General features: G+C 46.2%; 1 protein-coding gene across 33 annotated transcripts in view; it reads right to left on the bottom strand.

The window, feature by feature from the left end:
• The window catches only part of RALGPS1 (Ral GEF with PH domain and SH3 binding motif 1), a 1054187-nt gene that overhangs the window by 105492 nt on the left and 923429 nt on the right, over positions 1–25266 (bottom strand). For 22 of the 33 annotated variants that reach the window (XM_077284283.1, XM_077284266.1, XM_077284294.1 and 19 more), the window contains 2 exons: positions 4463–4514; positions 2155–2235 (listed from right to left, as the gene is read on the bottom strand). In XM_077284283.1, coding sequence (XP_077140398.1) covers positions 2155–2235; positions 4463–4514 — 133 coding nt within the window. The remainder of the gene's footprint in view (positions 1–2154; positions 2236–4462; positions 4515–25266) is intronic. The other 11 variants (XM_077284285.1, XM_077284286.1, XM_077284296.1 and 8 more) reach the window with 1 other exon arrangement.

The raw sequence follows: 25266 nt of genomic DNA, 5'->3' as shown, positions 1-25266 counted from the left end.
TTTGATTAATGTATTTATTATTTATCATTTTTGTACATATTTCTTTGTATATATCATCTGAAACACTGTATATTCTATCTTGCAATTTCACGCACTTCAGATGTCCTTGACAAAAACCGTCCCCGGTCGAAACTTTGGATGAGATCTGTTTTTGACTCCTTTGATTGACCAAAATAAATTAACACCGCAGCAAGACTTACAGTCTGACCTCATTTTCTTTTGTAAAGCTGAGGTTCCAACCTCAATAGGGATGTAGGGTAAGCTATGCATGCACTGCTCGCTGTACTTAAATGGGAATTCCAAAAATAGCAGAACCCTCGTCTGCCTGGCTATTTTCAGATTATGATACACATAAAAGGACGAAGCAGCGCATGTTTATTTTAAAGCATTTCTGTCATATCTTATTGATAATGCAATATCTGTCTGAGATGCTGAATACCCCTTTAACCACAGTTTTATACATTGCAGCCAATCATTTCACTGCTTTTATTTTTCATTCTGTTCTTTGTCAATGATTCAAAATGTTTCCTTCATAAAGAAACTATAGAGATACAATGACAAGCTAATTACGTGGAATAATAGCAGTGAAATAAAGAGTGATAACTGCTATTATTTCATTCACCTCAGCTCAAACATCACCTAATTTTGAAGTTACAATATTTGGGTTACGGTAGGTCCAGAAATAGCCAGTGTGCAGCACAGATCTCACCCTTTGTAATGTAGTAAGGAGACTTTGCTTCTGCAGCACATCTAAGGCCGGTTTCACACTTGCGTTTGTAGCAGCTGTGGAGGGCTGGGGACTTCCTCCGTGAAGCCCCGCCCTCCGCCGCTAGCTCCGCCTATTTCTGCATGCGGCCGGCATGCGGCCTGTGTACCTATATTTAACATTAGGTACACAGGTCGTGCCGCAGTATGCGAATGCTTCCGCATGCGTCGTTTTGACGATGCGGAGACCAGCGTAGGATGCAGCTTGTAGCAATTTTTTTCTTCCGCATCGTCAAAACGACGCATGCGGAAATAGGCGGAGCTAGCGGCGGAGGGCGGGGCTTCACGGAGGAAGTCCGCAGCCCTCTGCAGCTGCTACAAACGCAAGTGTGAAAGTAGCCTAAATTCATTGCAGATTCACAGCCAAATGTCACTGGAAATGATCAATCACGTCTGGACCCAATGTTATTCGCAACAAAAGATATTTTTTTTTTCAACTTTTTTTTTGTAAAATATTGTAATAATAAGTAGGACGGTTTTCATTTTTAGCCTCACAGGGGTTTATCCCGTTTTATAAAAACCTTTATATATTAACGTAAAAAAATGTTTTATGATGTTGCAATCTAAAACTTGCATGAATGCGATCACTGTAGATAAGGCAAATCAGAAATACAAGTAGTAATAGGTTACTACAGAAAGTTCAGATTGTGATAGTTTCTTAATCAAGCATGCAAGAGAGGTCCAGCTGATTACATATACTGGAGGCAGCCATATTGTCAGCTGAAGCAGAGTTCATGAGGATGGGTATATGCCACTGCTGAGGCGTGGTAGAAAAACTATAGGGGAACAGAAGCAAACAAGACCATCGGGTCATACCCTTTTGGGCACAAAGGAAAGTAAAAGGAAGGTGAGCAGGTTGTGTGCAGGAACAACTCCTATTAACACCTGAACAAACCAGCTGCTGCTGCCTCGAGGCTTGGGATGATCTCCTCCAGGATAGTTGACCAATTTGGACGATGACACAATATCTGGTTATGCTGCTATAATGAAGAATCCTTAAGACAAAGATGAGTTAAACAGTTATTTTACAACGCATTTCAACACTGGACTAGCATCTTTTTCAAGTGAAAAAAACAAGTTCATTGCAATTGTTTTTTTCACTTGAAAAAGATGCCAGTTCAGCACTGAAATGTGCTGTGGAAATAAAAAATGTTCAACTCATCTTGGTCTTAAGAATTCATCATTACAGCAGCATAACCAGATATTGTCATCATCCAAACTGGTGAAATACTGAGGCGTGAGGTTACTCTGTGCCTCTGCTGTACAGCTAGCTGTTATAGTATATGGTGCAGCAATGGTTCAGGCAACAAACATGGCTGCTTCCGCTGTATCAAGTTGCACTTTAAGTCTTTATTCATAGAAGAGGATAGACCCACCACCTATATGTACCTGTACACACAGCTTCGACTCCTGGGAGAGTTCCGTACCGGGACCCTCCAGTTGGGACCCAGCGTGGCATACATACGACCCCTGTTTGCAAATTTAAACATGAGTTCGAAAACCGTGCATGGTGCAAAAAAAGCATACCCAAGTAACATGCAGCTCTACGCATATAACAATACTACTCGGCCAGCCCCCTAGGTACCCTCATGTAAGGAAGATCCATCTGATTTTGCTTTCTTTTAAAGGGGTTGTACCAAGGTTTTAAGCCATCTCCTTAGTCATAGGATAGGGGATAACTTCCTGATCGCTGGAACTCCCACCAATCATGTGCACCTCTGCTCCATTCGTTTTTAATGTGACCGCTGGAGATAGCCAAGCGCAGTGTTCGAATGGTCTTCAGTGCTCCCATTAAGAATGAATGTAGTGAAGGTGCACATGATGGATAACCTCTCCATCTCCAGGTTCTTGAGATTGGTGCGAGTTCCAGAGGTCAGATATCCAAGCAATCAGGAAGTTATACCCAATCCTATGGATAGAGGATAACTTCCCAATTTGGTACAACCCATTTAATAACACCACTCAGAATGTATATAATAGCAGGAGATTCTTAGTTGGATTTATCAAAGTGCACAGACATTTACATGGACCATACACCTATATAACAGTCCTAGATGTGCACCTATTAGTGATGAGCGAATGTGCTTGTTACTCGAGATTTCCGAGCATGCTTGGGTGTTCTCAGAGTATCTTCGGCGTACTCGTAGATTGTTTGAGTCCCCGCAGCGACATGATTTGTGACTGCTAGACAGCCTGAATACATGTGGGGATTCCCTAACAAATAGGCAATTCCAGCATGTGTTCAGGTTGTCTATCAGCTGCAAATCATGCAGCTGCCGGGACACAAACATAATCTATGAACACGCCCAAGAGACTCGGAGATAACCCAAGCATGCTCGGAAATCTTGAGTAACAAGCACACTCGCTCATCACTAGCGCCTATCTTACTAGTGTGGTGCAGTCTCTTCTTATTTTTAATTATTTTTAGCCATTTACTTATTTTTTGTTATGGTTCCTAAGGAGCTGAATGTTTGCACATCCCAACTTTAGGGGCTTGGCTGACATTGTCTTGGTTCAGGGGATCATAATAAATCAAAGCTATATAGCGTTATTATTGACAAATTCACATAGTATAAAATGCAGCCTGAGGGGTGACCTGATATTCACATTTGATTACACAGGATTTGCACTGATAGGAGTTTCTATATAATATACAGTATTAGCATGTGATGGCAGAAAGTGCTCAGGATCTGCTTCCTGTACTGTGCAGCATATATCTTGGAGGGATGGGAAATGATTCAGATATTATTGGCAGGGCTTCCCTGTGTCTGTCATGTCCAGTAATGCATATAATTTGCTGACTATTCCACCAGCTACCATCTAGCTGATCACATCTTCTCGTTACCTCCAAGGTATAAACGCAGTGAGAACCCACCCAGACCAGGGGATGTGTGAATGTTCACCAATTGAGTTTATGGTTGCAATTAATTGAAATTCATTAATCTCTCATGCTGAACGGCATTTATAGCTGGCAGGGAATTTCACAAATATCTATAATGTATTTCACAGAACAAAATGATGAACGCTCATGCGTTTTGGAGGAATGAGCGGGGGGCAGTGATATCAACGCTAAAATACAGAAACTACAGCTTCTGATGATATCAGGGGATAGAAGGATCCGGCCAGCTGAATTTATGTGTCCAATCTTTTTGTTTTCCAGGGAATAAGCCACCACCAATGGAGTCCGGCAGTGACTCTGTCATATAGAGCACAGAGTGCTCCCCCCAAGCTGTTCGCAGAACAGCTATCTAACGTTTAAGAGTGCATAAGGCACAAAAGCCATGTAATGTCTTAAAGATGCGTAATACTGGCTTGTAAATTAGAACAACAAGAATAAGCTCTGTATTTATAAAATCAGTTTACGGCTGTTAGTTGACTCATAGAAACAAACATATTAAAGTCGCCTGGAGGTTCAGCGCCCTACTAATCCTCATTAGTGGAACTAGGTATCCTGTGATGGCAGATGGACAGAAAACACTGAACACCACAAAACACATGGAACAACCTTGATGGTAACAGTGACACCATACAGCGCAATCCTGGCTCCCACCAGTATGTGTAGTGTTTGAGGGGAGAACGCAGGTAGAACGTCTGAAGATAGCTACCATGAGTTCTCTGACTAGCATACCAACACAAACGAGTTGGACAGTATATGCATTTACGTGTAGCAGCATCAGATAAAGACGCAGCGACTCACCTGTCCAGGACAGAAGACACCTCTTCACTAAACTCTGAACTTTCACTGCTTCCTACAAGACAAAAAGAGGATAGAAAATTTACTACAATTATCCGATTAATTATTGCCAAACTTCTAAATGTTTAGTCATGATCATTATACTATTTATACATAGATCACTACAACTCCCAACATGACCGGAGTACTGGACATGATCTGATAGAATTCTCTTCTTCTCTATACATGAATCACTGCAACTCCCAACATCACTATATTACATATAACCCCAACATAAATAAACAATGAATTAATGTAGTACAGATAATACCGATTTTCTCTGGCAGCAGATAGGATGAGATCTTTTCCAGACAGACAATGCAGAATCTCCTTTCCTACCATGCACATATATGTTATTAGTCCCATCTGCAAGATATAGGACAGGCAGCCCCTGACCCCACATTACAGTCTAATGTAACACTCCTATCTGTGCATTATAATAGCACTGTATAACGTACATATAGGACTTTTGTCATGATCCAGGTCGGGCGTTTGCTTTTCTCTGCCCGGCTTGGTTATGGTGGAGTTAACCTTTCCTGTCTGGTTCTGATTTCTGGCTTGTCTCTGTGCATTGCTGTGACTTCTGGTACTTCGTCTTCCTGTTTGTTGCTGACCGGCCTGTCTGACTACTCTGCCGCCACCTAGTGGCGCTCTGCGCCCTGCACTGTGGTGCTTCACGGTGAGGGATACCTTTTTCCCCTTACCTGCGCCCCCTGGTGGAGGTTGCATGCAACTGCCTTGCAGTTGCATTACAACTTTTTTCTACAACTCCCAGCATGCACCAATAGGATGGCATGCTGGGAGTTGTAGTTTTGAAACAGTTGAAGGCCACTATTCTAAATAAAACGTATTCCTGGAAGGAATCTCTCATGCTCCCAGTAACATGTAGATAATTCTGTATATTACACAACATTAATCTCATAGGGTCTCCTTCCACTTGGAAATGAAAAGTCTACCAGGTCACGATTGTCAAGATCATCTGAACCAGGGTCCTGTAAATCTCTAGAATATGAGCATCAGCATAAAAAATGATGGGTAGATTACACCCCCATCTTCATAAGATAACCATAAAGAAATTTCCATCCTCTGATCTCGCCACAGAGAAGCCACAAGATATTAGGGATAAGGCAGTTGTTAATCACGAGAACCATGTCAGAGTATGCCATAGAGAAAAATAAAAATCTATACAGACATCTCCAGAGAAAGCGCTTGCAATCTACAAGTCACCTTCACTTTGACCCCTTTTAGCAGCTGCTCCCCTCCCTTGGAAACAGGTAATTATTGAAAATCCTAATGTCTAGTAGATGTGGAGAAAGGCAGATTTACGGTGAACGTAAAACATGGTTTCACGTCCCTGGACAATGACCGGCATACTGCCAAATGGATAACGGTCAGATAATATCTATGCCATGTCTCCTATCTATGAACAGAGCAAATCAAGATAAAAATATGATGATGATGTCTCCTGCGGGAGACCTTCAGGAGTGGAAATATTGTAAAAGTTGAGAATCTCAGAATTTCTTAAGACTAATACACATCCTACAGTATAGTTCTCTGCAGTCCAGCCCTGTTATGAGTCACAACTGGGGAGGTATATGTAATTTGTGCTAATAAAAAGCCAATGCCAATAATGATCATTGTTCAATACCAGGAAGATACATTGCTGTGTAGGATTGATCCATGTTCCACCAGACGTTTTCACTAGGAGTTCTTCTCTCCATAAATTCAGTGACCAACTTTAGCGACTTTCTTTCATTATTCCTTTTTATTTTAAAGGGAACCTGTCACCTGAATTTGGCGGGACCAGTTTTGGGTCATATGGGCGGGGTTTTCGGGTGTTTGATTCACCCTTTCCTTACCCGCTGGCTGCATGCTGGCTGCAATATTGGATTGAAGTTCATTCTCTGCCCTCCGGAGTACATGCCAGCGCAAGGCAATATTGCTGCTGCTTCTCCTGCCATTGAAGCCAGTGTTGGGCAGCGGCGAGCAGATGCTTCTGGGACTAAGTCCTGCTTTTCCCGTTCTGAGCATGCCCAGGGTAAGATCTCTCAGTGGAGATCGAGGGTCACATGTTCAGATACTGCAGTCTAATCTATTTCTTTCTAGGAAGGTCCTGTAGGTGCGCAGGCTCTGTAGCAGCCTCTCATTGGTATTCCTAGGAAGGTCCTGTACGTGCTGCAACTATTTAAGGCTCGCATGGCCACACGGCCATGCGCTAGTGTCTTTCTAAAGTTATGTGCTTTGCGCCAGTGTGGTCATGTGAGTGTGTGTTCAGGGACCCGGCTGAAATAAGCCTCTAGAATGCTGGCACCTCCGGCGAGGAGATTGTGTGTGTATGTATTCAGGGACCTGGCCAAAATAAGCCCTTAGAATGCTGGCACCTCCGGCGAGGAGTTATGTGTGCATGCATGAGCACTGACTGCTCTCTTTTGGGTAGTTAGCCTGTGCCTCTGTGAAGTCAAACAGGACACAGAGCTTTGCTTTCTCGGCTACTCTGTGAAATTAACAGAGCTAGTTCATACCGCCATATAGTGCCGCCGTTTACCAGCAGCAGATTCTCCTGCACGGTGGACCCTGGGCTGCGAACGCATCTACTTCAATAAAACATTTATATTTACTCGGTGCGTTCCGCTAGCCCTAACAGTACACTAGCGCCAGGGTCTGGCTAGTAAATGGCGGACGATCAGCGTCTACAGCGGTACGTCCAGCAGCTAGAGGGTAGGTTGGCGGCTCTAGAGCGTACAACCTCAGCTGTGGACGTGACGTCGCTGTCGCTGTTCAGGCTGCGAATGTAGCTGCAGCCAGTTTGTCCACTGCCACTCCTGCTCCGTCTATATCCCGTCTCCCGCTTCCAGAAAAGTTTGCTGGTGATAGTAAGCTATGTCGGGGATTCGTGAGCCAGTGCTCCATACATCTCGAGCTTCTGGCTGCACGTTTCCCTACGGAACGGGCGAAAGTGGGCTTCATTATATCTCTTTTGTCAGGCAGGGCGTTGGAGTGGGCAACGCCGCTTTGGGAGCGTGATGATCGTGTGGTACAGAGTGCTCCTCTCTTCTTGGACGCTCTGAGGCAGGTCTTTTTGGGACCACGTGTCACCCACGATACCGCGCTCCAATTGTTGGCAAATACTCAAGGTTTGTCCATGGTCAGCCAGTTTGCCATCCAATTCCGGACTCTAGCCTCTGAGCTAGAATGGCCAGATAAAGTCCTTATTCCAGTGTTTTGGAAAGGTCTGGCAGATCATGTAATGGACGCCTTAGCCACCAGGGAGATTCCCGCCACACTGGAGGAGCTCATTTCCATCTCTACCCGCATCGATCTCCATTTTAACGAGCGGAGGTTGGAGCAGATCCAGTGTAGGCAGAGGTTTCGGCTGGCTCCCACCTTTGCCAAACCCCTAGAATCTCCTGTTCCGGCGTCCGACTCCCATGAGGCCATGGAGGTTTCTCGAGCGGGACCTAGGTCTCAGACCGCTCGAGTACCAGTGGTGTGTAAAAATTGCCAACAACTGGGACATTATGCTAATCAATGTCCACGGCGGTCGGGAAAACGATCGCATCTAGTGACCATAGGAGGGGGTTCACTAGACTCAGCGGCATTTTCCTCCAAGTTGTCCTTTAAAAAGAGACAATCCTCTTAGGCTCATCCACTCATACAGTTGAGCTTTGTGTGGATTCTGGAGCAGAGGGAAATTTCATGTCCTCTGCTTTTGCTTTGCGCCACACAATACCTGTGGTAATGCTTGCTAAACCAGTAACAGAGTGGTGAATGGGTCAACACTTCCATTGCAAATCACACATCAGACTGTCCCTTTCACGTTAGCCATGTCTCCGTCCCACCAGGAGATAATTTCCCTTCTTGTCCTTCCCGAGGGAATGGATGAGATTCTGTTGGGGATACCCTGGCTCCGTTTCCACTCCCCACATATTGAGTGGACCTCAGGGAGGATATTGGGTTGGAGTGAAGCTTGTAAGGGCAGATGTGTCAAAGAGTGCGTTCAGGTTTCCACCACTGAGATACCCGCAGATCTCTCTTCTCTTCCCAAATGCTATTGGTCCTATGCAGACGTCTTCTCCAAAAAGGCTGCGGAGACCCTTCCGCCTCACCGTCCCTATGACTGTCCTATTGATCTCTTGCCTGGAGCAGAACCTCCTCGGGGACGTGTCTATCCCCTCTCTCTCCCGGAAACGGAGGCTATGTCCCAATACATCCAGGAGAATTTGGCAAGAGGGTTCATTAGGAAGTCAGTGTCACCTGCAGGGGCGGGGTTCTTCTTCGTGCAGAAGAAGAATGGAGAGTTACGTCCTTGCATAGATTATAGGGGTCTTAACGCCATCACCATAAAAAATAAGTACCCGCTGCCCCTCATTTCTGAGCTTTTTGATAGGCTTCGGGGAGCAAGGGTATTTACCAAATTAGATCTGCGGGGTGCGTATAACCTGATTCGCATCCGTGAGGGGGCCGAATGGAAGACGGCGTTTAACACCAGAGATGGGCACTATGAGTATCTGGTGATGCCCTTCGGGCTCTGTAATGCCCCAGCCGTCTTCCAAAACTTTGTCAACGACATCTTCCGGGATATGCTCTCCACCTCGGTCGTAGTCTATCTGGATGATATTCTCATCTTCTCTCCAGATATTGACTCCCACCGGAGAGATGTTGGCAGAGTCTTCGACCTCTTACGGGCAAATTTTCTTTATGCAAAGTTGGAGAAGTGTATGTTTGAGCAGGAGTCTTTACCTTTCCTGGGCTATATCATCTCAGCCCAGGGATTGGCTATGGATCCTGCCAAACTACAGGCTGTGATGGACTGGCAAGAACCCCATTCTCTTAAAGCAGTGCAGCGCTTTATGGGGTTCATTAATTATTATCGCCAGTTTATTCCGCACTTCTCAACTTTGGTAGCTCCCTTGGTAGCCCTCACCAAGAAGGGAGCAAATCCCAAATTGTGGTCTGAAGAGGTCTCCAGGTCCTTTTCTTCTATTAAATCTCATTTTGCTAGTGCTCCCATCCTACATCGTCCCGATGGTGATAAGCCGTTCATAATGGAGGTGGATGCCTCTTCCGTTGGTGCAGGAGCAGTCCTCTTCCAAAAGGATGCTCAAGGTAGGAAGCATCCGTGCTTCTTCTCCAAGACCTTCACTCCAGCGGAGAGGAATTATTCCATCGGGGACAGGGAGTTGCTGGCGATGAAGTTGGCTTTCTCGGAGTGGAGACATCTCTTGGAGGGGGCTCGTTTTCCCTTTCAAGTCTTCACGGACCACAAAAACTTGTTATAATTTGCAAACAGCCCAGCGGCTAAATTCTCGCCAGGCCAGATGGTCCTTGTTCTTCTCCCGGTTCCACTTCACCCTCCATTATCTCGCTGGGGAGAGGAACATTCGTGCTGACGCCCTCTCTCGCTCTGTTGTGTCATCTGAGGAGGAGGAAGGAGAGCCTCGGCTTATTGTCCCTTCGGAGAGCCTGAGAACCGTAGCTCTGGTTTCGCTAGAGTCTGTGCCTTCGGGCAAGACTTTTGTGCCCAATAATTTGCGACCGGAGGTTCTCTCTTGGGCTCATTCGTCCAGGGTGGGTGCACACTTTGGGACAAAGAGGACATCTGAGCTGCTGGTGAGGATGTACTGGTGGCCACATATGGTCTGAGATGTCAGAGAGTATATTCAGGCGTGTGTCTCCTGCGCCAAAAATAAGTCTCCTCGACAACGGCCAGCTGGGCTACTCTATCCCTTGCCGGTGGCAGACAGGCCCTGGGAGATGGTCGGGATGGACTTTGTAGTGGGTTTGCCCAAGTCTCGTGGCTGTACCATCATTTGGGTCATCACCGATCATTTCCCGAAAATGGTGCATTTGGTGCCGCTACCACGGTTACCTTCTGCACGGGCTTTGGCAGCGTTGTTCATAAAACACATCTTCCGCCTACACGGTATGCCGGACAAAATTGTCAGTGACCGGGGCCCCCAGTTTGCGTCTCGGTTCTGGAGAGAGCTTTGTCTTCTCAGCATTGAGTTAAATCTCTCCTCCGCATATCATCCCGAGACGAATGGGTTGGTAGAGGGGGCCAACCAGACCCTGGTCACATATCTGCGACATTTTGTCTCTGCCAAGCAGGATGACTGGGCATCCTTGCTATCATGGGCGGAGTTTGCACTGAACAATGCCGCAGCCGACTCCACTGGACAAACCCCATTCCTCCTCAACTATGGTCAGCATCCGCGGGTACCTGTGCCTATGCCCGTGTCTTCCGCCGACTCCAGTGTGGCAGACTGGGCTGTGGAGGCACGGGATATTTGGGACCGCACTCAGGATGCCATTCAGGCTTCCAAGGAGAGAATGAGGTCCTCCGTCGATGCACATCGGCGTCACGCTCCGACCTTTGCTCCTGGCGACTTGGTGTGGCTCTCCGCCTGTAACATCAGGCAGCGAGTTGAGTCCACTAAGTTTGCACCTCGCTACTTGGGTCCTTTCAAAGTCCTCGAGCAGGTTAACCCTGTGGTCTATCGTTTAGCCCTTCCGCCACGCCTGGGTATCACCGACACCTTTCATGTGTCCCTCTTGAAACCCGTATACATGTCCCGGTTTTCCGAGTCGTCTGCTGGGACATCGGGTTCGTCTACGGACGATTACGAGGTGAATGCTATTTTGGGGTGCAAGGTGGTACATGGCAAAAAATTTTATTTGGTGGACTGGAAGGGTTATGGCCCTGAGGACTGGTCCTGGGAGCCTGCTGAGCACATTCGGGCTCCGCAGCTCATTGCTGCCTTCGAGCGTAGCGAGGTCCAAGGAGGGGGGCTCTAGGAGGGAGGTAATGTTAGGGGTCAAGTTTCCCCCTCTGCACAGGGGGAATCTCGGGCCATCTCCGCTGCGGTCTCCCATTCTTCTCCTGCAGCAGTGGAGCCTGCTCAGCGGAGACGTCGGTCCCAGCGTCTCGCTCAGGCTGACACTGTACAAAGAGTTACTGCTGCTTCTCCTATTGAAGCCAGTGTTGGGCAGCGGCGAGCAGACGCTTCTGGGACTAAGTCCTGCTTTTCCCGTTCTGAGCATGCCCAGGGTAAGATCTCTCAGTGGAGATCGAGGGTCACATGTTCAGATACTGCAGTCTAATCTATTGGTCCTTCTAGGAAGGTCCTGTAGGTGCGCAGGCTCTGTAGCAGCCTCTCATTGGTCTTCCTAGGAAGGCCCTGTACGTGCTGCAACTATTTAAGGCTCGCATAGCCGCACGGCCATGCGCTAGTGTCTTTCTAAAGTTATGTGCTTTGCGCCAGTGTGGTCATGTGAGTGTGTGTTCAGGGACCCAGCTGAAATAAGCCCGTAGAATGCTGGCACCTCCGGCGAGGAGATTGTGTGTGTATGCATTCAGGGACCTGGCCGAAATAAGCCCTTAGAATGCTGGCACCTCAGGCGAGGAGTTATGTGAGCATGCATGTCCACTGACTGCGCTCTTTTGGGTAGTTAGCCTGTGCCTCTGTGAAGTCAAACAGGACACAGAGCTTTGCTTTCTCGGCTACTCTGTGAAACTAACAGAGCTAGTTCATACCGCCATATAGTGCCGCCGTTTAATAGCAGCAGGTTCTCCTGCACAGTGGACCCCGGGCTGCGAACGCATCTACTTCAATAAAACATTTATATTTACTCGGTGCGTTCCGCTAGCCCTAACAATAGCTCAGTTTCTTTTGGTCTCTAAACGGCACCCCAGAAGCCTTACCTTACCTTTAACGGGTGTCCAAACGGCCTGTATTAACGATTGGCGGTGACATTGAGTTACTTTATTATTTCAGAGCAGACAGTGACTGTACCAGGGGTATATACATATATTCCATGAGTTGGAATCGGACGTGTATATACCAAGTTTTCATATAGCTGGCCTAGCAGAGGAAGTAGCTGCAGCCTCATCCATCACTCGTCAGACAATGGCGTAATTGTCCTGGAGACTGGACACAGCAGAGATGTGTTCCCTTGACAAAAATAAAGCATTCTTTGGATCTATGCAACCTCCCCCCCCCCACGAACATGCTTAGTGTGGCACCCACACAGACATATAATGCATGGATTGATTCAACTTCTACCCCTTCTTATCTGGTTTTGGGTGTGATTTTCGTATTGTCCACACCTGTTACTTGCCACGGGTGAGTTTGAATGAGCATCACATGCTTGAAACAAAGTTGTTTACCTACATTATTGGAAAGGTGCCAACAATTTTGTCCAGCACATTTTTGGGGTTTGTTAAATTATGTCCAATTTGCCATTTACTCTCTGTTTTTTTGTATTTTTCTAATACACAAAAAGGAAAAAAGAATGTGTAAAACAAAATGTGTAATTGCAGTAATTTTCAGGAAGAAATATTTTATTTTCTGGAACAATTTCAAGGGTGCCATGACTAAGTCCCCTGATGTAAAACTGTAAAGCTTAATCATATTGAGCTACAGAATATTCGTGCAGCACGCCGAATAGCGTAAAATGTAAAATAACATTGGCAGCATAGTGTTTTTGTTTCTATTCCTTCCCATCCCATACAGAAAAGCTTGTTGATAAGTTTTATGTACACTAAAATGATTCCCCTGCAAAATGCAACTCAGGTTGAAAAAAAACAAGCCCTCATACAATGTTGCAAAAAAACATTTTTGAATAACCAAAAAAGTCTGTAAGTCTACGTTCACATTTGCGGTCGGGCGCCGCATGCGTCATGCGCCCCTATATTTAACATGGGGGCGCATGGACATGCGTCGCACTTGCGTTTTGCGCTGCATGCGTCACTGCGGCGCACGCGTCCGGGCGCAGAGGACGCAGCAAGTTGCATTTTTGCTGCGTCCAAAATCAATGAAAAAAAGGACGCATGCGGCGCAAAACGCAGCGTTGTGCATGCGTTTTGCTGCGTTTTTGTTTGCGTTGTGCGCTGCGGCGCACAACGCAAATGTGAACGTAGCCTAATAAAGGTGCAAACTGACTGTGATGCCAAGGATTAAATACAGAGTCATCATGTGACCAGCTGTCATAGCTTACACCGATTATTTCAGTCATATTATATGATCAGTATCTAGGTGTTACGTGACCCTCTGAGTTCTTTCAAAACACCAAGTCAAAAAAGCTCACATTTAGTGATGTCCATAAACAGGAGCTCTTTATGGCATATGTAGTGCACCATATTTCCAGGGAGGGCCCGATTCATTTTAATTTAATAAATAAACATTTAGCTTTAATTTGTTGTCATCCCCTCTGCCTGACAAGTTGATATTTACAAGTTATGAGGCATGTGTGATGTCTCTACCTGTATTCATCACCCCTGCACCTCTATTTAGTTTGAGTGACGGGCTGTCGCCAGCTTTGAGGGTGAAAGATTCCTTTTCCTGGTGGACACAGAGCAGCATAAGGTCTACATTCAGAACAGTGAATGGCATATTTAGTAATATCTATAGAGAAGCAAATATGAATAGATGGGCCAGACATTTGTATCTGATAATTAGTATTTACTTTGGAAGCTTTCCTGTCATCTCATGGACTGTCAGAGTAAACTGCAGGTGTATCTTTCTGCTATTACTGGATTTGTTTGTTTGTTTTCCTTCCTTCCCCTGCATGTTTTCTCATCTTAATTCCTTGATGGTAACAGACAGTTGGCTTTATCTGTCCATTCGGTTCAGACTATTTCCTTTGGCATTTTCCCTTCTAATTAATCTCCTCCTGTGTCTATGATCAGTCTCCCTGCTGCCCCTCCTTCCTGATCACACCTGGCCTATTCCATGTGTACTTAGCTTCTTATAAATTGAGAGTTGCAGGTCTGTTGTGAATTTGGATTCTGGGCTCCCCCGGTGGCCGCTTGTGGAATTGGACTTGTCATCCTCTTTCCTGTTTCACCTGGTTCCATCAGTAGTGGGTGTCGCTATTTAAGCTCATTTCTCTGGTGGTTTCTTGCCGGTCAACAATGTTATCTGATGCCTCTCAGTGCTTGTTCCTGCTTCTAGACAACTACTAGATAAGTTGGACTTTTGTCCATGTTTCGTTTTGCCTATTTGTTCCAGTTCACAGCTGAAGTTTTGTTACTGTGTCTGGAAAGCTCTCGTTGATCAGGGATTGCTACTCTGGCGTTATGAGTTAATGCCAGAGTTTAAGGTAATCTCTGGATGGTGTTTTGTTAGTGTTTTTCTGCTGACCATGAAAGTATACTATCTGTCTTCTGCTATCTAGTAAGCGGACCTCAAATTTGCTAAGACTATTTTCCTGCTGCGTTTGTTGTTTCATCTGAACTCACCGTCATTATATGTGGGGGGCTACTGTCTTCTTTGGAATATTTCTCTAGAGGTGAGCCAGGTCTTATATTTCCCTCTGCTAGCTATTTAGGTCTTAGGCCAGAGCTGGGCATCTAGCGATAAATAGGAAATGCTACCTGGCTATTTCTAGTTGCGCGGCAGGCTTAGTTCATGGTCAGTATAGTTCCATCTTCCGAGAGCTTGTCCCTCTATAGGCTTGCTATGATCTCTGCCTGCAGAGATCATGACAGTTTGACCGGCCAATAAAGTGTTAAAGACCCAGGTTGAGAAAGGAGAGTTATAAGAAGTCTGCTGGAAATTTTTTTTTTTTTTTTTCCCTCCAGTCTGCCTTGCTGCAGTCTTTTTTCTCTCTCTCCTCCTAATCTCTGTATGGCTCTGTGTGCACCTGACAATAATGGATCTCCAGAGTGTAACTGCGGGTTTGAATAATCTCATCACGAAAGTACAAAATTTACAAGATTTTGTGATTTCCTTGCTCAGGGGTGACCCTCAAGATTGGGCCTTCTCATTGCCAGCAGGGGATCCTGCGTTACGCGATGTGGATGCGTTTTTTCTGGCCTTGGGCTTGCTTTATGAGGAACCTCATTTGGAACTTCAGGCAGAAAAAACTTTGATGGCACTATCTCAGGGGCAAGACGAAGCTGAAGTTTTCTGCCAAAAATTCCGTAAATGGTCTGTGCTTACTCAGTGGAATGAGTGCGCCTTGGCGGCAACTTTCAGAGAAGGTCTCTCTGATGCCGTTAAGGATGTTATGGTGGGGTTCCCTGTGCCTGCAGGTCTGAATGAGTCCATGACAATGGCTATTCAGATTGATAGGCGTCTGCGGGAGCGCAAACCGGTGCACCATCTGGCGGTGTCTATGGAAAAGACGCCAGAAAGTATGCAGTGTGATAGAATTCTGTCCAGGAGCGAGCGACAGAATTTTAGACGGAAGAATGGATTGTGTTTCTATTGTGGGGATTCTACTCATGTTATATCAGCATGCTCTAGGCGTACAAAGAAGCTTGATAAGTCTGTTTCCATTGGCACCATTCAGTCTAAGTTTATTTTGTCTGTAACCCTGATTTGCTCTTTGTCATCCATTGCCACGGACGCCTATGTTGACTCTGGCGCCGCTCTGAGTCTTATGGATTGGTCCTTTGCCAATCGTTGTGGTTTTGATTTAGAGCCTTTGGAGACTCTTATTCCTCTGAAGGGGATTGACTCCACCCCATTGGCTAATAATAAACCACAATACTGGACACAAGTAACCATGCGTATCAATCCGGATCACCAGGAGATTATTCGTTTCCTGGTGCTGTATAATTTACATGACGATTTGGTACTGGGATTGCCATGGTTGCAGTCTCACAACCCAGTCTTGGACTGGAGAGCAATGTCTGTGTTGAGCTGGGGATGTAAGGGTATTCATGGGGACTTACCTTTGGTTTCTATTTCGTCGTCCATTCCCTCTGAAGTCCCTGAGTTCCTCTCTGATTATCAAGACGTCTTTGACGAACCCAAGCTTGGGTCGTTACCTCCGCACCGTGAGTGCGATTGTGCCATAGATTTGATACCGGGTTGTAAATATCCAAAGGGTCGTTTGTTTAATCTGTCTGTGCCGGAACATGCTGCTATGCGGGAATATATAAAGGAGTCTTTGGAAAAGGGACATATTCGTCCATCTTCTTCTCCCTTGGGAGCTGGGTTTTTCTTTGTCTCAAAAAAAGACGGCTCTTTGAGACCATGTATTGATTATCGGCTTCTGAATAAGATCACTGTTAAGTATCAATACCCATTGCCATTGCTTACTGATTTGTTTGCTCGTATAGAGGGTGCTAAGTGGTTCTCTAAAATTGATCTTCGTGGGGCGTATAATTTGGTGCGGATCAGGCAGGGGGATGAGTGGAAGACCGCATTTAATACGCCCGAGGGCCACTTTGAGTATTTGGTCATGCCTTTTGGTCTTTCTAATGCCCCTTCAGTTTTCCAGTCTTTTATGCATGATATTTTCCGCGATTTTCTGGATAAATTTATGATAATATATCTGGATGATATTCTGATTTTTTCTGATGACTGGGACTCTCATGTCCAGCAGGTCAGGAGAGTTTTTCAGGTTCTGCGGTCTAATTCTTTATGTGTGAAGGGGTCTAAGTGCGTTTTTGGGGTCCAGAAAATTTCCTTTTTGGGGTATATTTTTTCTCCCTCTTCCATTGAGATGGATCCCGTCAAGGTGCAAGCTATTTGTGACTGGACTCAGCCCTCCTCTCTTAAGGGTCTTCAGAGATTTTTGGGCTTTGCCAACTTTTACCGCCGATTTATTGCTGGTTTTTCGGATGTCGTTAAACCACTGACTGATTTGACCAGACAAGGCGCTGATGTTGCTAATTGGTCCCCTCATGCTGTAGAGGCCTTTCAGGAGCTTAAGCGCCGTTTTGCCTCTGCCCCTGTGTTGCGTCAGCCTGATGTGAATCTGCCTTTTCAGGTTGAGGTTGACGCTTCGGAGATCGGAGCTGGGGCAGTGTTGTCGCAGAAAGGTTCCGACTGCTCCGTCATTAGGCCTTGTGCCTTCTTTTCTCGCAAATTTTCGCCCGCAGAGCGGAATTATGATGTTGGGAATCGGGAGCTTTTGGCCATGAAGTGGGCGTTTGAGGAGTGGCGCCATTGGCTCGAGGGGGCTAGGCATCAGGTGGTGGTATTGACTGACCACAAAAATTTGATTTATCTTGAGACTGCCAGACGCCTGAATCCTAGACAGGCGCGCTGGTCTTTATTTTTTTCTCGCTTTAATTTTGTGGTGTCATACCTACCGGGTTCTAAGAATGTTAAGGCAGATGCCCTTTCTAGGAGTTTTGACCCGGACTCTCCTGGTAATTCTGAACCCACAGGTATCCTTAGGGAGGGAGTAATTTTGTCGGCCGTTTCTCCTGATCTGCGGCGGTCCTTGCAAGAGTTTCAGGCGGATAGACCGGATCGTTGTCCGCCTGATAGACTGTTTGTTCCGGATGATTGGACCAGCAGAGTCATCTCTGAGGTACATTCTTCTGCATTGGCAGGTCATCCCGGAATTTTTGGTACCAGGGATTTGGTGGCAAGATCCTTCTGGTGGCCTTCCCTGTCACGAGATGTACGAGTCTTTGTGCAGTCATGTGACGTTTGTGCTCGGGCCAAGTCTTGTAGTTCTCGGGCTAGCGGACTGCTGTTGCCCTTGCCTATTCCTAAGAGGCCTTGGACACACATCTCGATGGATTTTATTTCAGATCTGCCTGTTTCCCAGAAGATGTCTGTCATCTGGGTGGTCTGTGACCGTTTCTCTAAAATGGTCCATTTGGTTCCTCTGCCCAAGTTGCCTTCTTCTTCTGAGTTGGTTCCTCTGTTTTTTCAGAATGTTGTCCGATTGCACGGTATTCCTGAGAATATTGTTTCTGACAGAGGTACCCAATTTGTGTCTAGATTTTGGCGGGCATTCTGTGCTAGGATGGGCATAGATTTGTCTTTTTCATCTGCTTTTCACCCTCAGACTAATGGCCAGACCGAGCGGACTAATCAGACCCTGGAGACATATCTGAGGTGTTTTGTCTCTGCTGACCAGGATGATTGGGTTGCTTTTTTGCCATTGGCGGAGTTCGCCCTCAATAATCGGGCCAGTTCTTCCACCTTGGTGTCCCCGTTTTTCTGTAATTCGGGGTTTCACCCTCGATTTTCCTCCGGTCAGGTGGAATCCTCGGATTGTCCTGGAGTGGATGCGGTGGTGGAGAGATTGCATCACATCTGGGGGCAGGTTATGGACAATTTGAAGTTGTCCCAGGAGAAGACTCAGCGTTTTGCCAACCGTCATCGTCGTGTTGGTTCTCGGCTTTGTGTTGGAGATTTGGTGTGGTTGTCTTCTCGTTTTGTCCCTATGAGGGTCTCTTCTCCTAAGTTTAAACCTCGGTTCATCGGCCCTTATAGAATATTGGAGATTCTTAATCCTGTTTCTTTCCGTTTGGACCTCCCTGCGTCCTTTTCCATTCATAACGTTTTTCATCGGTCGTTATTGCGCAGGTATGAGGTACCTGTTGTACCTTCAGTTGAGCCTCCTGCTCCGGTGTTGGTTGAGGGTGAGTTGGAGTACGTTGTGGAGAAAATTTTGGACTCTCGTGTTTCCAGACGGAGACTCCAGTATCTGGTCAACTGGAAGGGTTACGGCCAGGAGGATAATTCTTGGGTCAATGCATCTGATGTTCATGCTTCTGATCTTGTTCGTGCCTTCCATAGGGCTCATCCTGGTCGCCCTGGTGGATCTGGTGAGGGTTCGGTGCCCCCTCCTTGAGGGGGGGGTACTGTTGTGAATTTGGATTCTGGGCTCCCCCGGTGGCCGCTTGTGGAATTGGACTTGTCATCCTCTTTCCTGTTTCACCTGGTTCCATCAGTAGTGGGTGTCGCTATTTAAGCTCATTTCTCTGGTGGTTTCTTGCCGGTCAACAATGTTATCTGATGCCTCTCAGTGCTTGTTCCTGCTTCTAGACAACTACTAGATAAGTTGGACTTTTGTCCATGTTTCGTTTTGCCTATTTGTTCCAGTTCACAGCTGAAGTTTTGTTACTGTGTCTGGAAAGCTCTCGTTGATCAGGGATTGCTACTCTGGCGTTATGAGTTAATGCCAGAGTTTAAGGTAATCTCTGGATGGTGTTTTGTTAGTGTTTTTCTGCTGACCATGAAAGTATACTATCTGTCTTCTGCTATCTAGTAAGCGGACCTCAAATTTGCTAAGACTATTTTCCTGCTGCGTTTGTTGTTTCATCTGAACTCACCGTCATTATATGTGGGGGGCTACTGTCTTCTTTGGAATATTTCTCTAGAGGTGAGCCAGGTCTTATATTTCCCTCTGCTAGCTATTTAGGTCTTAGGCCAGAGCTGGGCATCTAGCGATAAATAGGAAATGCTACCTGGCTATTTCTAGTTGCGCGGCAGGCTTAGTTCATGGTCAGTATAGTTCCATCTTCCGAGAGCTTGTCCCTCTATAGGCTTGCTATGATCTCTGCCTGCAGAGATCATGACACAGGTCTGTCTGACCGTGGTCTGTCTCGATAAGGATGTCTCTAAAAAGTTACAGCAGAAATGAGCCAGAAGTGAACAGAAAGTACGACTAACCACTGTTATTAAATGTACTATATTTCTTTCTCATTCCTCCACACTTACTCTCAACATGCTGACATACATTTTAAAAGTTTTGGCGGATGTGAATAATTTTCTGCCCAATGATGACAGAAGTATTCTAGGAATGATACCTTTATTGGCTAACCAGAAAATAATATGTTTGCAAGCTTTCAGAGCACAGTAGCTCCTTCTTCAGGCAAGATTACATATAGATTAATAAGAGCACAACATTTAAGGAATACTACAGTAGGACATTTGTTACTGTAGTATTCCTTAAATGTTGTGCTTTTTTCTTATTAACCCATTTGTAATCTTGCCTGAAGAAGGAGCCACTGTGCTCTGAAAGCTTGCAAACATTTTCTGGTTAGCCAATAAAGGTATCACTCCTAGAATACTTCTGTCATCATTGGGCAGAAAAGTATTCACATCGATTTTTCTGGCTAACCCGGTACCACAATACAATTTGTTATTGTACATCAAATGTTTTGGCCCAATTATTCCTCACTCTTCTTCGCTATGTGCAAACCCCAGCACCCTCTAAAGAAGTAATAATCTCTCCTTCCCTCTTACCTACCCACCTGACCTCCTCTGCTGACCTGCTTCTCAACCTCAGATCTCTCCTAATAAAACACAAAACAAGCTGCCCACTCTCCTCCCACCTGCTCTGTCTCTCTCTGCTTCTCCTCACTGCTGGTGACATGTCTCCCAATCTTGGTCCCCCAAAGCTCATACCTCCCATTACTACTCACTTCTATCTCTCCAAACCCAAAATAAACACCAAAAATCTTGCCCACCTCAATTCCGTGCCCTTGACGCCCACCACCCTGTTCCCTCTCTCTGGATCACTGCGGAATGCCCACTCCATCTGCAATAAACTCCATGTGATTCACAACCTCTTTACCTCTCCTAATGTTTCCTTCCTGGGCCTCACCAAAACATGGCTGACACCCTCTGACACAGCCTCCCCTGCTGCGCTATGTTACGGCCACCTCCACTTCACCCACACTGCTCACCCTGGCAACAGACATGGTGGAGGAGTGGGCCTTCTTTCTTCCAACTGTACCTTTAACCCAATCCCACCTCTACCTTCCCCTTTTTTGAAGTCCATTCTGTCCGCATGTACTCTCCCTCCAAGTGGTCGTCATATACCGACCTCCAGGCCTGACCACTGCCTTTATTGACCAATTCTCCACCTGGCTTCTTCAATTTCTCTCTGCTGACAATCCCACCATCATCATGGGTGACTTCAACATCCCCATTGACATCCACCAGTCGGCAGCCTCCAAACTACTGTCCCTTACTTCATCTATTGGACTTATTCAGTCGTCCTCTCCTCACCTGTCCTCTCCTCACCAGTCACCCATGTCTGTTATGATCCTTAGTGGTTGAGAATCACGAATTACTCCAGCTAAGTAACAAACATAGGACAAGCTCTAGGGAGGTGGCAAACTGGACTAACCGCAAATCTGAACCTATCCAAACACACTAGAAGTAGCCGGTGAACGTGCCTAAAAAATCCTAGACGTCTCGAGCCAGCCTGAGGAACTACCCCTAGAGAGAAAGAAAGACCTCTCTTGCCTCCAGAGAAATAATCCCCAAAGATATAGAAGCCCCCAACAAATAATAACGGTGAGGTAAGAGGAAGGCACATACACAGGGGTGAAAACAGATTCAGCAAATGAGGCCCACTAATACTAGATAGCAGAAAATAGTAAGGGGTCTGTGCGGTCAGTAAAAAACCCTAACAAAATATCCACACTGAGATTTCAAGAACCCCCGCACCAACTAACGGTGTGGGGGGAGAAACTCAGTCCCCTAGAGCAACCAGCAAGCGAGGAGATCACATCTTAGCAAGCTGGACAAGAAACATGATGAATGCTGATAATCAAAAAATGAACGGACAAAAACTTAGCTTGTCTTGGAGAGGCTGGGAGCAAGGTAATCACAAGGAATCTGAAGAGCACTGAATACATTGATAGCAGGCAAGGAACTGAGTATCCAGGTGAGTTAAATAGGAAACGAACCAAGGATAATGAACCAGCTGATGCAGCCAACCTCCAGAAGACAACACTACACAGTACCGCTTGTGACCACTAGAGGGAGCCTAAAAATAGAGTTCACAACACATGTCCAGCAACATGTGCACCACTGCAGAAACCTCCCACATCAAGACACCCAGACGCTCTCTGACTCTATTCTACCACTGGCATCCATATCCTCACTCCACGACATAGAAGCTAGTTTCTACAATGCCATTCTTGCCTCAGCCATCAACTCGGTCGCCCCTGTCATCCATAGCAGGTGGGACAAATCAATAGACACCCCTGGCACAATAACATCACTAAGGCTAGTTTCACATTTGCGTTTAGATCCGCAGCGTTTAATCCGCATGTGGTGGAAAAAACGCATATAAACGCGTACAAACGCGGCGTTTTTTAGACACATGAGCTAACGCATGCGGTTTAAAAAATGCCGCGTTTGTATGCGTTTTTCCTGCGTTTGCGTTTTTGGTGCGCATGATGAGAAATTTCACAAGAGAAAAATCAAGATAACCAGACACCGCCAATGGGACTACAGAGGGCGTGTATTATGGGATTTCTTTATATAGACCACTGAAAAGCTGTAATCTTCAGATTTTGCTCCTGTATCCTGTGTCATGATGGATCTTCGCATGGAGAGCTTTTATTTCAACCTGGATTTAAGCATCAAGCTGATTCTTGCCTGTGCTTTTGCTTGGGAGCAAGACAGAAATCGCGAAAGATGGAGAAGGAGACAACGTAGGCGTTTTTGGAGACACCCCATTATCGAACTACGTGAGAGCCGTGGAGCCTATCACACGCTGCATGGCGAGCTTAATGCCAACCCGGAGAAATTCCATGAATATACAAGGATGTCGCAAGACTCGTTCCGGGATTTGCTTGCTCATGTCCAAGGAGCCATACGGAGACAGGACACCCAGCTCCGTAGAGCGATTCCACCGGTGGAACGTCTGCTGGTTACATTAAGGTACGTTCCAAATCTAAACCAATGACAGTCCAAATTTTGTGTTTTCTGACATGTATGTTTTGGGTATTTTCCTTTCTTTCTTTAGCGTAACCACACTATAAATAGAATAGTTTGTAATTTTTGGGGGGTTTCTTTTTCTTACAGATTTCTGGCAACCGGGGAGAGTTTATCATCTCTCCACTTCCAATACAGGCTTGGGATAACCACCCTGTCCGGAATAGTTGCGGACACCTGTCGGGCTTTGTGGAATGTACTCCGGGATGAGTTTATACCCCTATCCACCGTCGACATGTGGCTTGAAATTGCGGAAATATTCTGGAGTGTTTGTGATTTCCCCAACTGTTTAGGAGCGGTGGATGGAAAGCACATCCGCATTATCAAACCTGCCAGAACAGGATCGGAGTATTTCAACTATAAAAAATATTTTTCTGTTGTGCTCATGGCAATAGCTGATGCGAACTGTCGCTTCATCGCCGTGGACATTGGAGCATTTGGCCGTGGCAACGATTCCCAGACTTTCAAGAACTCGTGTATGGGCTGCCGTGTGTATGGCAAAAATTTCAATTTTCCCCCGCCACAACCTCTCCCCAACACTCAAGGTCCACCGATGCCATTTGTTATGTGTTATGGTTCTCAATGGCAAGAGAACATAGCCCAGCAAACATAAGAACTAGCTCTTGGAAGGATGGAAACTAAACTGACCATGAACTAAACCTGCCGCACAACTAACAGTAGCCGGGTAGCGTTGCCTACGTTTTTATCCCTAGACGCCCAGCGCCGGCCGGAGGACTAACTAATCCTGGCAGAGGAAAATATAGTCCTGGCTCACCTCTAGAGAAATTTCCCCGATAGGCAGACAGAGGCCCCCACATATATTGGCGGTGATTTTAGATGAAATGACAAACGTAGTATGAAAATAGGTTTAGCAAAATTGAGGTCCGCTTACTAGATAGTAGGAAGACAGAAAGCGCACTTTCATGGTCAGCTGAAAACCCTATCAAAACGCCATCCTGAAATTACTTTAAGACTCTAGTATTAACTCATAACATCAGAGTGGCAATTTCAGATCACAAGAGCTTTCCAGACACAGAAACGAAACTATAGCTGTGAACTGGAACAAAATGCAAAAACAAACGAGGACTAAAGTCCAACTTAGCTGGGAGTTGTCTAGCAGCAGGAACATGCACAGAAAGGCTTCTGATTACAATGATGACCGGCATGGAAGTGACAGAGGAGCAAGGCTAAATAGCGACTCCCACATCCTGATGGAAACAGGTGAACAGAGGGGATGATGCACACCAGTTCAATTCCACCAGTGGCCACCGGGGGAGCCCAAAATCCAATTTCACAACAGTACCCCCCCCTCAAGGAGGGGGCACCGAACCCTCACCAGAACCACCAGGGCGATCAGGATGAGCCCTATGAAAGGCACGGACCAGATCGGAGGCATGAACATCAGAGGCAGTCACCCAAGAATTATCCTCCTGACCGTATCCCTTCCATTTGACCAGATACTGGAGTTTCCGTCTGGAAACACGGGAGTCCAAGATTTTTTCCACAACGTACTCCAACTCGCCCTCAACCAACACCGGAGCAGGAGGCTCAACGGAAGGCACAACCGGTACCTCATACCTGCGCAATAATGACCGATGAAAAACATTATGAATAGAAAAAGATGCAGGGAGGTCCAAACGGAAGGACACAGGGTTAAGAATCTCCAATATCTTGTACGGGCCGATGAATCGAGGCTTAAACTTAGGAGAAGAAACCCTCATAGGGACAAAACGAGAAGACAACCACACCAAGTCCCCAACACAAAGCCGAGGACCAACCCGACGCCGGCGGTCGGCAAAAAGCTGAGTCTTCTCCTGGGACAACTTCAAATTGTCCACTACCTGCCCCCAAATCTGATGCAACCTCTCCACCACAGCATCCACTCCAGGACAATCCGAAGATTCCACCTGACCAGAAGAAAATCGAGGATGAAACCCCGAATTACAGAAAAAAGGAGACACCAAGGTGGCAGAGCTGGCCCGATTATTGAGGGCAAACTCCGCTAAAGGCAAAAAAGCAACCCAATCATCCTGATCTGCAGACACAAAACACCTCAAATATGTCTCCAAGGTCTGATTCGTCCGCTCGGTCTGGCCATTAGTCTGAGGATGGAAAGCAGACGAGAAAGACAAATCTATGCCCATCCTAGCACAGAATGCTCGCCAAAATCTAGACACGAATTGGGTTCCTCTGTCAGAAACGATATTCTCCGGAATACCATGCAAACGGACCACATTTTGAAAAAACAGAGGAACCAACTCGGAAGAAGAAGGCAACTTAGGCAGGGGAACCAAATGGACCATCTTAGAGAAACGGTCACACACCACCCAG

This window comes from Ranitomeya variabilis, chromosome 2 (genome assembly GCF_051348905.1).
Source record: "Ranitomeya variabilis isolate aRanVar5 chromosome 2, aRanVar5.hap1, whole genome shotgun sequence".
In the NCBI taxonomy this organism is placed as follows: Eukaryota; Metazoa; Chordata; class Amphibia; order Anura; family Dendrobatidae; genus Ranitomeya; species Ranitomeya variabilis.
The sequence above is the reverse complement of the archived record's forward strand: the minus strand, read 5'-3'. Positions and strand labels throughout refer to the sequence as shown.